This window comes from Eumetopias jubatus, unplaced genomic scaffold, assembly GCF_037043125.1.
Source record: "Eumetopias jubatus isolate StellerSeaLion01/CBP00866 unplaced genomic scaffold, mEumJub1_p1.0 scaffold_7, whole genome shotgun sequence".
Lineage (NCBI taxonomy): Eukaryota > Metazoa > Chordata > Mammalia > Carnivora > Otariidae > Eumetopias > Eumetopias jubatus.
Window position 1 is genome coordinate 41,494,814 of NW_028274813.1, and position 14,732 is coordinate 41,509,545.

General features: G+C 40.6%; 1 protein-coding gene across 3 annotated transcripts in view; it reads left to right on the forward strand.

Annotated features, from left to right (window-relative positions):
- The window catches only part of ARMH4 (armadillo like helical domain containing 4), a 122,312-nt gene that overhangs the window by 37,732 nt on the left and 69,848 nt on the right, over positions 1-14,732 (forward strand). For all 3 annotated transcript variants that reach the window (XM_088025038.1, XM_028100466.2, XM_088025039.1), the window contains one exon: positions 1,116-1,373. In XM_088025038.1, coding sequence (XP_087881164.1) covers positions 1,116-1,373 — 258 coding nt within the window. The remainder of the gene's footprint in view (positions 1-1,115; positions 1,374-14,732) is intronic.

A 14,732-nucleotide genomic window follows, 5' to 3' on the forward strand; every position in this document is an offset into this window, starting at 1 on the left:
TTGCCCATTCCCCATCCTTTCTTTCCTCTGGTAACCATCAGTTTGTTGTCTGTATTTATGGGTCTGTTTCTGCTTTTTGTTTGTTTGTTTATTCATTTGTTTTGGCTTTTAGATCCCACATGTAAGTGAAATCATACGGTATTTGTTTTTCTCTGTCTGACTCATTTCATTTAACATAATACCCTCTAGGTCCATTCATGTATTGCAAATGGCAAGATCTCACCCCTTTTATGGCTGAGTAACATTCCATGGTATTTGTATATACCACTTCTCCTTTATCCATTCATCTATCCTCGGATACTTGGATTGCTTCCATATATTGGCTATTGTAAATAATGCTGCAATAAACGTAGGGTGCATATATCTTTTTGAATTAATGTTTTCATTTTCTTTGGGTGGAATTACTGGATCGTATAGGGTTTCTATTTTTAATTTTTTGAGGACTCTCCATACCCATCTTCCACAGTGGCTGCACCATTTTGCATTCCCACCAACAATGCACGAGGGTTCCTTTTTCTCCACATCTTCACCAACACTTGCTTGTCTTTTTGTTTCTAGCCATTCTGACAGGTGTAAGGGGATATCTCATTGTGGTTTTGATTTGTATTTCCTTGATGATTAGTGATGTTGAGCATCTTTTTATGTTTGTTGGCAATCTGTTTATCTTCTTTGGAAAACTGTTTATTCAGGTCTTCTGCCCATTTTCTAACTGGATTATTTGTTTTTCTGGTGTTGAGTTGTATAAATTCTTTATATATTTTGTATATTAACCTAGTGAGTCCGTCTTTAATGGCCTCCAGAAAACAGGGAAGGGATATTTTCTACTTTTGTAGATATAAATCTGACTACTAAAAATTTATATTACCTGAACTTTGACTCCAAATAAACATGCTGCGTACTAATGATCTGACACAACTGTGATTTTGAAAGTTTAAAACATAGGTATGTGGTGAGCACATAATCCTGCAAGGCCCACATCGCCCAACTTCGGCTATAAAATTTGTTTCCAAAGGTCAAGCGCAATTATTTTGTAGTGTTTGGGTCATTTCAAAAGATTCATATGTAGGCACTTACTGTACTCCTTCGTGTTTCTTGTTGATTTCTTTTCTTCCTAGAGGGAGAAGAAGATGCGGATGAAGAGGATGAGGAGGAGGAAGATGAAGAAGAGGAAGATGAGGAGGAAGATGAAGAAGATAAAGACGCAGAGTCCCTGGATGAGAGCTTGGACGGTGACGCTGAACTGCCTGGGTTCACTCTCCCTGGCATTGCGTCTCAAGAACCTGGCTCAGAGCAGGGAAACCTGGGCCCTTTGGATGGAGCTACCTACCAGGTGCCAGACGCCATCAAGTGGGAACAGCAGAATCAGGGCCTGGGTAAGAGTCATGCGTGTTTCCTTCCTCCTCCCTCTCCCTCTTTTATTTTTCTAAGGTGGCAGCTTTCTTTCTTGGCATCGATTATGGAGCAAAATGGATTTTCTGGTGATGTTTATGGATGGCTCATTTCAGAAAAAGTCTTCAGTTTTTTCTTATATATTTATATTTAGTGCTCTTAAATAGCCAGGCTCCAAACAGTCTCCAGCTGCCCACCAAGAGCACAGTTACCTAGTTTTTGGAAGGAATTCCCTCTTTCCTTCCCAGCTGGAAGACAACTCTAGGTTTATGGGAGGACTTCCAAATGGGGAGAAGACGTGAGTAACCAGTGTGCTGAACAAGCAGCGTGAATGGTCTGAAGTCAGAAAACAAATATCTGGTGTTACCTTCTGTCGCTGTGGAATTTGCTCCCTAGGAGAAATTCTTCCCCCACCTCTGAGCGAGTGCTCGGCAGTCTTGTCGCTTTTCTGTTTCCTCTTAAGGCTGCATTTGGTTGTCAGATACAGGCTCAGTTCAGCAGTCAGTGTCCAGACACCCATGTGCTTGCTCTCTCTTGGGCATGGCCCGAATTACCCTCGGGAGGCTCCATGGATGCAGTCTGACCTCACCTCAGACACTCTCTTCCTGGTCAGCAGGGAAGCTTCCCTGTCTGTCTCCTCTTGGCTTTTTCTGGAGAGATGCTATAGGCTCTGGGTGATTCCTTGAGGCCTTCTTCTTCTCCAGAGAAATACCCTCTCTGAAATTCTCTGAGTTTTTAACAGCTAGCCCCATTTATAACCTTCAGTGCAGCAGAGGTTAGGGTTAAAAGTCATATAATCAGTGTTGGGCGATTTCATTAAAAATTTGAATGTTGGTCTGGAACTTTGCTCTGGAATATCATACTCTTGTATTGTGGTGCCTCGGTTGAAATGTCCAATTTCGAATCCTATTGCATATGGTTTCTTAAAGATCATTCTTCTTTCTCATGAAAACTCTCTTTTAGATCTGTGGTGAGAAAGGGTGAGTGCATTAATACGAGTGCAGAGCTGGAAAATCGCTGTGTCAGGTTATTGCATGATTGTGTAGTTTAAAATAAGCTCTTTTTTTAAAAAAAAGATTTTATCTATCATCTATCTATCTGTGTATCTATCTGAGGGAGAGAGAGCACATATGCGTGCATATGAGTGATGGGGGCTGAAAGGGGCAGAGGGAGGGGGAGAAGTAGGCTTCCGGTTGAGCGGGGATCCCCATGTGGAGCTCGATCCCAGGACCCCAAGATCACGACCTGAGCTGAAGGCAGACACTTAACTGACTGAGCCATGCAGGCACCTCAGCCCCCCCCCCTTTGTTTTAAAGCTGAAATTGGATTTGATAAAACTTTTAAAGGTTTACGGTCTAAGGAGGAATGCTTTTTTTTGATGAACTGTCCTTTCGATTTGGTTAATTAATTCGTCCAACAAACCTAACTGAGCATCTGCTCTGTTCCTGGAACTTGCATGGCCCCAGGGACAGAGAGAAAAGCAAGAGTGGTGCCTTTCTTTGATGAGAGCAGAACCCACTTCATAAAGGTTTCAACGCGGGGAGGGTGAGTTTTATAATAAAAGTAGGTTATAAGAAGGTGAAGCAGAAATATGGAAGCCAGTTTTATTGTCTTCCTGTGCTGCTTCCTGATTCCAGCCCCCATGCACAGCTAAGTATTCTTAAATTAGAGATACCAATTTAGTGATTTGTTATGTTTTTAAAGGTGATTCCCACAAGTCCTGAGATTTTTTTTTTTTAATATATCCGAGTTTCTCTTACTATAATGATTTACCATTTCCCCAGAAGTCCCTTACCTTTTACTGTTACTTCCTTTCCTGGTAAATTCATTTTATCAACATGTTTTTAGCACTGAGTTTCCTGGGAACCAAAACAAGGAACAAATCTTCCAGGCTGTTCTCTCCCCCCACCCCCCTACTGTGGGAAGACTGTGTTTGAGTAGTGTCTGGGGCTAGAATTTTATTTGCTCATCAACATTTTCTTAGAGTGACAGGAGTATCTCTCCTAGTAACTCACAACCAGTAATAACTTCTGGATCAATATTAATTGATACCGTTTTCTAAATACTCTGAGGTCAGATGAGACAGGAAACCTCTCCTACTTGTGATGGATTTTGTGGTAAGTAGAATAGTGTCTGTGTCCTAATCTGTGGAACTTTTACCTGGCAAAAAGGACTTTAGCGAGGTGATTAAGTTAAAGATCTTGAGCTGGGGAGGTTATTCTGGATCATCTGGGTGGGCCCAATATAATCACAGGTGTCCTTATAAGGGGGAGGTAGGAGAGTCAGAGTCGGAGAAAGAGATGTGATGAGAGAGGCAGAGGTCAGAGTGATGTGGCCACAAGCCATGGAATGCTAGCAGCCTCCAGAAACTTAAAAAGGCAAGGAAATGGACTTTCCCCTTGAACCTTGAACCTCTAGAATGCAACCCTGCTGACACCTTGATTTTAGCCCCTCAAGACCCATTTCAGACCTTTGACCTGCAGAACTGTAAGATGATAGATTTGTGTTGTTTTGAGCCATTAAGTTTGTGGTCATTTGTTACAGCAGAAATAGGAAACCAATACAGATTTCAGTAAGTATTTCACGGGAAGCATCATTTTAGGAGTAGAGTTACAGGGCAGCTGTAGTCAGAGTGTGAACATTGTAAACTTAATTGTGGTTTTTTCTTTTTCAAAGATTTAAGTATTTATTTTAGAGAGAGTGAGAGAGAGAATGAGTGTGAGAGTGGGGGGAGGGGCAGAGGGAGAGGGAGAGAGAATCTTCAAGCAGACTCCCTGCTGACCACAGAGCCCAAGGCAGGGCTCAATCCTAGGACCCTGAGATCATGGCCTGAGTTGAAATCAAGAGCTGGCCACCCAACCTACTGAGCCACCCAGGTGCCCCAAGTGTAGTTCTTCATGAATCATTAAAGGTGCAAAAATTGAGACCTTTTAAAAAGTAATTCTATTTAACATAATACCACTCTAATTAACCTTCTTCATTCTTGTTTTCAGTTGGGTTATGTTATTTATAGATTATTATGTCCTATTTTATAATTTCAATGATATTCCAACGCAAATGCTAAAACCCATATAAACCTTTAAAAATGAACAGATTGAAGTGGGTAGCTGGGATTGGCTAAAAATAACACAAACTCTTTGAATAGATTATAGTTTCATTTCCTGTGAAGTAACATGAGCAGACAACTTAGATGACTTTCTAAGCAAAGCAGTGGATTCATGGCCTCAAATTCTCTGAACTTGTTTTCTGCTTGTCACATACACTTCGCCTCTAAAGCTTTGGAGGGAGAGAGATCTCAGCTTCTTGATCTTGCTGTTGAGAGGTGTGAGTGGAATGAACTGTATGTCATCAGGATAGAGAGAATTAACAGTGAAAGTCCCCTGTTATGGTCGAGGTGGATCGATTGATTGGTAAAATGCTAGTAACATATAAGAAGTTCTTTATTCAAATACGCAGAATCAATTTCTTCTCTTATCTAACAAGTTCATTTTCAAATTTATTGGCAAGGACCTGTCCAGAGAGCAGACGTGGTGACTCACCCCACTTCTAGTCCTGTTATACACTATAATAAATCACACAACTATGCTTTTTAATGTATAAAATCAATATGACCAAAGTTGAGTCAACATATCCATTTTAATGCCAAAGCATTAAATGTAATGTAATTAATGTAATGTAATTAATACCTGGGGGTTCTTTCCTTTTTGTGTTCTATCTCTGTCAGGATGCCTCTAGCTATAGGCAGTAGGAACCTTAACTTAAGTTGGTTTAAAGAGTAAAGAAATCTGTTTTCTTTGAAAACAAGAACTCCAGAGACAGAGCTCTTGGGTCAGTTGACTCAGTAGCTCCGCAATCATCAGTGACCGAAGTTTCCCCATCTTGCTGCACTGTCCCCCTTGGTGTGTGACTTTGTCCCTGGACTGGCCTCCTTATGGTTGCAATGGCTGCAGTCACTTCCGGCATCCCACCCAGAGAAGACATTGTCCAGAGAAAGGAGGCTGTCATTTCACCGTGTTTCTTTCTTAAGAGAGAACCTTTCCTCGAATCCCCCAGTAGAATTCTTCCTGCCTCTAATCAGCTGGGGTTAGGCCACATGCCCATTTCTAAACAGTCATTGCAAGGGGACTGTGATCACATGGCTGGTGGGATGGGTGGGGGTGGGTGTCAATCACCAGGTGATCACCCGTGATTCCTGTGTGTTTCTGTTCACTTCCTTGTAGCTGATACTATCCATGTCTCTTCTATCCTCTAAGAATCCCATGGTTAATCCTGTTAAATTAGTGACCTTATTTTCAACATGTCTTGAGTTCATAAGTTCTGGATGAGAGCCCGAGGGAGGCATTGTTCCATTTTCTTCCTCAGGAGACCATTTTGACCACTTTTCCATTTGGTCGATGTTCTGGATGGACAGCGCTTCCAAAAGCCATCAAGTAGTTAAGTGCAGAATTATTACAGCTATCTTCACTTTTTTTTAAAAGCCTACATCTAACATTAGAATGGGCTTTTGATTTAGGAATAGAATATTTTTCTCTGGAGGTCTTTAAAAAACACGATACGTATTTAATTAACAAACTAGGGATGTTTAGCAGAAGAATGAAGAGCTCTATGTATCTATCTTTTCATCAGACATTCAGTGAGCCCCTACTCTGTGTGTGCTGTATACTGTGGAAATACTGACAGGCTAACACATGAAGAGATAAATTACCATGGGGCAGAGAGTGGTTCCATAGCTGTGAGGTCAGTGTCTGAGCAATTCCACCGTGAGGACCTGAGTCATCACTTACAACCAGAGGTTGATTTGAGTGGCAGCCATCTGTGAGGTGTGACTTCAATGGGGCTTTGCCTGGTCCCCTAATTTATATCACCCTTTCTGCCTTAACATGGTGCCTACTTTTCAATATGAGAGCCTTCCTTTGGATTGAGATTGAAGGCCTTGAGAAGGCCTTCAAAAAATGCAGATCTGCTATCTGGGCAGAATAACTCATTAAGATATTATCATTTATTTATTATTATTGTTATTAATTTGCCAGGCTCATTAGCTCATGATTTCGGATGATGTTAAGACAAAAGAGAAAGGAACACAAGACAAGTGTGTTTTGAATTGGTAGGGAGGTAGAATGAACTGTAGGCAAAGCGTATGGGGGTTGGACCCTATAGAAACTGAGCACTTGACTGTGGGAAAGTCAGGCCTTTAGCCCTAAAACATGTCAGCTCTTCTCCTTCTCCCCCTTGTGCTCCTTCTTATTCTTTGAAAACACTTAACATGTAGCTGAGACTGAACACTTAAATATAGTCCAACTTGGGCTGTGGCAGCAAGGAGAAGATGCTCCACAAAAGACAGTGGGAAGTGTGATATTTCGAACAACTCTCCACTGCAGCAAAAGTCAGTGTATTTTGATGTATAACATGTTAAGCTATGGATTAAAAGGTTGCTCAGGAAGCTTCCTGGGCTAATGTAGGTAAATATATGTATGAAAGGAGAGGGAGGAGTGGAACCTTACTCCAAAATAACCAGCACAAAGTGAGTGGCAGATTGGCTAAAGCCTCCAGACTAGTGGTTCTCAATCTTGGCTACCCATTAGAATCACTTAGAAAGTGACACAATATACCGAAGCCTGGGTCTTACCCTAGAGGACCACTGTCCTAGATTGATCTACTGGTTGTTCCCTTGGGGTAAGGCAGCTTCTGTTTATGTAGGGGGATGGAGAGAGAGGATTTTAAGAAGTGTTTGTATATTCTATGAATGGAATCCCCATTAGTAGAGATTTACATGGCTTTTAGTGATCTTCTGTATATTGTGTTAGTGTGCCTTAAGAAAACCCTCCCCCAGCTTTATACAGTCACATTGAGATCAAACTTAAAGTCAATATCTATGCTTTAGTTTCCCCAGAAAGCCAATGGTCACATTATGGACTCCTGAATCTGGACAGGGGGAGGTTTGTCCCCAGACTCCTGCATCTGGGAAGACTGAGCATCTTCTGGTGTGAGTGTCCTCGGTGGGCATCTCCCAATTGCCTGGGGTTTCTTCCTGTCCCAAGTTGGTACCCAGGGTTTCTAGATTTGAGGGTAATGCCATTCGCCCTTTCTTTGGAAAGGACTGAATTTTTTCTAGTCAGAAGGAGCAGAAGATTTAGGTGCAGACCTCCTTTTTCACATAGGCAATTCACCCTGATGCCAGACTTTAAAATAGAGATTGTGATCCCTGCCTCTCTCTGCCTCATGAAGATGAGCCCATAAGAGAAAAGAGGTTGGTCTGTAGAGGAGGACGCCTTCCAAGGCCAAGATTTTATTTCTTCATAGATCTTTCCATTTGAGCTGTTGGATTGCTTGCAGGTTAGTACTAGTTGGAGATTCCAGGGGGAAAAAATCTGTCCATATGCCTGTGGTGAAAGATTCAACAAACTCAGGATTTCCGTAGGCTTTAAAAGCACTTATTTCCTGAATTTTCCATTTACTTATTTTTATCCTGTTGTATTGTAGGTATTTTTGTCAGGAGCCTTAAATCCTCTTTTTAGCACAAGTTCGGTTATAAATAGGGTAAATTCATAAAAATGAATAGACTTCCTTCCCGCTGACCGTTTCCAACTGTGCTCACAAATGTCTGCCAACGACCACAAAACAGAAATTCATATGAACCAAAAGTTAACAGGGGAGCTGGCCAAGCCTACAGAAAATCAGGTGCTGGCCTAAAAACAATTTAATGTACTCTTGTTCCTTCCTGTCATTTTGATGTTCGTGACCCTTCTGATGGGCAGTTATGTGTATTGGCTACAAACTTTCGTGTTCCTTTAACATAGGAAACGTTAAGCTGTTTGGAAAGAGGAAAAGATTGATGGCATGGAAAAGTTTGTGGATTGTGCTAAAGTTTTTTTTAAGACTGACACCTAGTGACTTTTCAGAGCTGTTTGTAAGACTTTTGCACCAACAATCTCAGGCTGAACTGAGGCTTCAGGAATTCATTAATTCTAAGAGTCATAGGCAGAACTCAGATCATTAACATACACGCAAGCGCGCGCGCATACACACACTCACCATTCACTTTGCCCACGTTCACCGTGGGACACTTGAAAGTTCTCTTCTCCTCCCAAGTTTCTTTTGAGAAAATGAGTGAGGGAAACCCATAAAATGGACTTAGTAGAGAGTGTCTCTACAGCACGGTGACAGCCACAACTACCCATGTGTACGATTTTGTATGTTCAGAGCAGCTAACTCCCTCAGACATAAAGTCTCTCTGGGGATATTCCTGTGTTGAGGAAGGGAAATCAGTATTGGTTGTTAAAATAAAAATCTTTGCACCAGCCGCGTCTCTCCAGTACTGTAGTAGTAGGTTCTGCATGATCTAAAAGAACTGCCAACCTCTCAAGCTGGCCTCAGGAAGCCAAAGCTATTTTCGAAATCCAAAGGACTTAGTGGTGCAAAGCAAAAATACAACACAGAAAAAGAGAAGGAGGGATTAACTGTTAAACCAAGGAATCAGACATTTAGATCAGGTCACTTGGAGATTCAACAGTTCATGGATAGGAAGCATTTTTGTCTCTTTTATATATCACTGGCATATTCCAGCACCTCCACGATCCGTCTGGGGTCTGCTTTCCCACTTTACTTTTCCTGGCTTCTCTGGTCCAGACTTCTGCCTTCATCATGCTGTCGTCTCTGTCATCAGAGCATGCATTTCTGTAGACATGCATCTGTCCATGTGCAGCTCTTGCTGAAGACTTTCCTGGAACCCCTAACTCACACTGAGCCCTTGTTTGTGAAACTCGCCCAGCAGTTATGGTCAGGATTGCTCAATTTCCATTCACCGTACTATCTCATTTTGCTTATTATTTTTTGGGAGCCTCACAACACTTAGCACTCAACATTGAGTACTGTGGATTGCTTAAAAGGGAGTTCTCTTCCAGCTCGTGACCATTCTGGGCCTGAAACTTTCCGTCACTATTGGCAGGAGGTATGGGTATGCCTTATTGCACTCTGCCAGTTAAACAGTAGTCCCTTATGTAACTATCCTGAGTTGCAATATGGGGCCGAGGTGAGGTTTTTAAATGCAATTCAGCTCGATTAATGGAAAGAGCATTAGCTTGATTCATGGACAAAAATGGTAACTGATCAGGTACTGAAGGCTTCCCGTAATGCTTATAACTGACATTAAGCTTAAATATCATGTGACAGGCAGAACTTCCTCTGGTAATAACTTTCTCTGGTTCTCTGTACTTACCCCATAGTAGTTTTTACATCTACAAAGCCTTTAGTAATGAACTAATTATAGCATGCCTTTGGGTCATAAACCATAGATAGCATTTTGAAGGCCAGGTTTTCGGGAACATAATCTAGCATTTTATTTTATTTTTCCAACTTTATTGAGATATCATTGACATACAACATTGTGTAAGTTCAAGGTGTACAAAGTGTTGATTTGATATACTTATATATTGCAACATGATTACCAATGGAGTGTTAGCTAACACTTCCATTCCATCACATAACTACCATTTTTTGTGGGGGGGTGAGTAATCTAACATTTTAGAATATTTTTTTTTCAGAATGAACTTTGAGTGATTCTACATTGAAGAACTGATCAGACCTTGGAAATGTTGGGCCAATTACCTTCATTGCCTTAACATCTGAATTACATAGAATCAGATGATTTCACTCTCACAGTGATCTATCATTAAAAAATTTTCCAAATGAATTAGGTGGCATAATGGAGATAAGGCCTTTGTAGCTTCTACCAAAGAATATAAACAGCCATAGTATCAGCTAGGTGGAGGTGAGAAATTTATTGAGCCTGATTCTCTTTGCTACTGGATTAGAGCTTCCCCTAGTCAGAGAATTCAGTTGTCTTTTTATATCTCACTTCTGGGTGCAGGAAAACTATAATTATAATAATAGTATTTTAAATGCTTTAAGGTCCCGCTTTGAAAAATAAATTCTTTTTTCATGTCTTTAATGCCTTATAGGAGGTCCTAGATATTGGGTTCTTGTGTCAGAGTTTCGCTAAAAATAAATTTGGACTGTTGATTACGGAAATCCTTCTGGAAACCTACACTCAAATATCTTGGCTCCAAATTATTCATCTTTATTTATACAATGATCTGTATGAGATGATAGACTTAATGCTTTACAGAAGCTGAAGCCCTTATCTGTATTTTCATAATTAAATTTCATTGAATTAGAGAATTAGGGGGGAAAAATCACATTTCTTTCATTAGAAATGGATTTCTTATGTGAAAATTTAGCAGTCACTTTTCCTTTGGAGAGCTAGAGAAGGAGTACTGGAACTAAGCCAGAAAATCTCTTCATCAGCTACAGTTAATAAAAACATTAATAAGACACATTACATCCGAGGAGAATGCTGTGAACTAATTCCTTCATAATCAGAATGCACTTGTAGGCTCAGTTGGGGATTATGGTGAAATAATATAGTAGGCTCTCCTGAGAATTAAACAAGAAGAGATACTGAGAGAATTGGGAAAATTTTCAGAAAGGAAGAAATGAAATATAAATCGCCCTTATTGTAAAATACAGAGGGTAGTAAACAAAGGTGATGTTAAAAAGCTTCCAATTATGTTAAAACAAAATTGAGAAAGTAGTGGAAACAGTGTCCTTATTTCTTGATTTGAAGTTAGATGCTGTAAATTAAGGTGAATTACTTAATCAAATGTTATTCGTATACCATACAAGAATCTGGAATATTTGGAGTCTCTCAGACATTATTTGATCACCAAAGAATGCACTTGACTTTTGGATTTCAGAAATTAGAACAGTTCAGCAGTTTTTCCCTGTCTCCAACTGAGACCATAAAAGAAGGATGCTAAAGCCTCAAAGCCAAGCTTAGTGATCAGGGGTGGTTGAAGTCAGCCTGTGAACTTGTTCATTTCATTTCAGCATTTGAGGATTGATAACCGCAGGGTTCTGCTTTTCCAACTCAGAACTGTTCTGCTTTTCTGTTGGACAAAAAGATTCTTTCACAGAACCTGGCACAAAATATAGATATACAGTCAACAACGGGTCCCAGTTTCAATTCATGTGGAGCATCTTTAAAATAAACTTCATAAACATACAGATTAGCGAGACCCAGGGAAGGAATTTAAAGTGGAGGAGTGCTCACAGCTGAGGGAATTTTGATTTACATCTTCCATCTCTAAGTTTTCCTGCAGGGCTGAAATATTTCTAAAATAATGGGATTTGAATTTTAAGTTGCTCCTTTTGAAAGAGGACAGCAACTGTTCGAAACAGGATGGATTTGATGAATCCTTGGGGATAAATACTCAAAGTAATGTTGGTGACTTCCAACTGCATAAGGTCTGATATGAAATCAGCCATAGGCAGCAGGTGAATGATTACCTGGGTTTGTTTATCACAAGCCTGATAAAGTGTTGCACATCCTGCAGGACCAAGTCCTTGGGCTTCTGAGCCCTGCCACATGGGAAGCAGATGGGTCAGGGAGGCCATGCACAGAGAGATAAGGTGAAGAGTTATTGCCACATAGCCCTTACTATTCAGGGCTGAGCCCCTGAAACTACAGAGACAACTCATGGACTTAACCCACTAATAAAAACAGGGTTGGGGCAAACCGTGGGAAAAACTATGATGCTGGGAAGTTTGTTTTCAGAGGAATCTTGCAGCCTTTTCTTCCTCCTCCCTGGTCACCATCCTCCTCATCCTCACCTTTGCACTCTTCCTTTGAGCTCAGGTGGTACCCCCGCAGGACCTCCCTGGCATCCAGAGGGACCTCAGTGTTCTCTTAATTCCTTTCTCTGTATCGAAACACTCTTTCTCAAAGACCTTGGTTTGGAGACTTTCGAGGGACATCAATAATTCATAGTTGTTAAAAGATACATTTTAAAATTAGAATTAATCATGATTCTCATTCAGCTATAAGATGAAAATGTGTCAGAGATTTTGAAAAACTCATTAATTAATAAAGGAACCAGACAGATGCTACAACCAGTTCAAAGCAGAGATTAACGAATCATAAATTTACATAGACTCAGGGACCATTAAAATGAATTTAGAAATGGATGCTGGGTGACTTTTTCCAATTTTTTTCATCTAGAGAAGAATTGTTTGAATTGCTCTGAGTTACCTACAATTTAAAGAGTTGTAAAATAGTCCAAAGGCAGTGCAGAGCCCTAATGGAATCATGCAATTTTCAGAGGCTTCAGCATGCCATTACAAGGGTATTCAATAGTCTCTTCCTTATTCTAAAGTTTATATTTTTTTCTAACACCCTAAAGTAAGAATACCTTGTAGCCCTAATTTGTTTGGAAACATTTCTATTGTGAAAGAATACTTGTTAACTCAGAGAACTCAGTGGTGGACATTGGATAAGTGGGAATGTATCTGCTAGGGAAGGCCAGCTGCTGTAACAAACAGCTCCCAGCTCAGTGGCTAAACACAATGGATTTCTTACTTGCCCTTTCACAGTTCCCAGTCACTCACTCAGTTATACTTCCATCCAGTGTCTCCACATCTTTTTGGGCCTAGGCAGCCTCACTGGATCCACTGCATCCAGCCAGAAGGGAGGAAAGAGAGAGAATTTAGGAAAGCCTGCTGGGAACTCTTCAGCTTGGAATGGACTATTCCACTCAGATTATGTTAGTGAGAACTAGTCACATGCCCCCACCAGCCAGGTGATCACGGTGGTAGTAAATGTGCCGTAGCTGAAGCAAAAGCGGCTTGGTGAATGCTTTGCATTTTCAGGAGTCTGCGTCTAGGGGCAAGTCCCTTACAAGGCAAACCCCAGAACACTGTTTGCTGTTTATAAATTATTGCTTGGTCATTAGTGATGAGCAGAACATAGTGTTCCCTCTCCAGGAGCATGTGAGTCACAGGGAAGAAAAATTGTACTGTGAGGCAGGATATGACATATGCTGTGGGCAAAAAAAAAAAAATGCTCTGAAGGTACCAAAGGATGGAAGAGTAATTTCAACCAGGAGGAACCATGAGAAGCATTAGAAACAACATATAGGTTGGCAGTTGAGAGCCTAGAATTTGGAGTCAGGAAATCCTGGATTTAAGCCTTCGCTTTACCACCATTGACCCTGGATGAGTTTTCAACTTTTCTGAGCCTTGGTTTTCCTAACTCTAAAAAGGGCTTAATAACTTATCTCAGTGCATAGGCTTTTTGTAACGTTACATGAAGAAATATACATGTGCAAAGTGAAGCAAAAGCTCATTTGTATGAAACCTTAAAGGCTAGGTTGCTTTTAACAGGCAGTGAAAGGCAAGGGGTTTGCTATAAAAAGGCCCTTGGGTTCCATTCTTTCCTGCCTCTCTCCTCAGGGAGCTCTTTTATATATGGGTGTTCCTAATCAGACTGTATTTGAGAAAAGGGAGTCCACTTACCAACCATATATTTGAAAACCTAGATATTTTTGAAGAGTATAATAGTTGAACTGTTTAAAAACCTGACAAGGATTTCTAGCAGCCTTTGCTGATTTATTCTTTCTTTCCCAACAGTGGTTGTCTGCACAACACCCAATTAACTATTTAGTTTAACCGCTGTATTGTGAAGCAATTGCCAGCCTTAGAGACAACATAAATAATTGATTAGTTTTTCACTTTTCAGATATTATTTCTTTAAGCTATAGATAAGGTTTCTGTTTCTTATTCTACATTTTTGCCTATAAGGTTTTTTTCCCAGATTCATTTATATATTTTAATTTTGGCAACATGTAGGATAATTACAGAATGCTGTTAGGAATGAAAAAAAAATCACAACATAACTACCTTCAGAACATTTAGCATGAAAGCAGTAGCATTAATGAACTTAAAGGAACGCCTGGGTGGCTCAATTGGTAAAGCGTCTGCGTTCGGCTCAGGTCATGAATCTGGGGTCCTGGGATCAAGTCCTGCATCCGGCTCCCTGCTCAGTGGGGAGTCTGCTTCTCCCTCTACCTCTACTGTTCCCCCTGCTTGTGCTCGCTCACTCTCTCTCTGGCAAATAAATAAAATCTTTAAAAAAAGGATATGAACTTGAAAATTGAGAGTGTTCTATACTACTTAGTTTCCTCATATAAGTTCATATTCCAACTTCTCTGCATGAATGTCTTAATATTTTTATATAGCTGAGCATAATCCTTAGGAAAAAGCAAGTGCAGTGAACATTAACATGCATACAAATTACCTGGGGATCATGATAAAATGCGGGGTCTGATTCAGGTAGGTCTGGGGTGGGACCCAAGATGCTGCATTTGTCCGAAGCTCCCAGGAGATGTCGATGCTGCCAGTCTGTGGACCACACTGTGAGCGGCAAGGGCCAATGGACATAACTTTTTATCTGGAAAGTTGAGGAAGCCTCTGAAATTAAGGGGTCCAGAAGGTCTTTTTAAAAAGGAGTT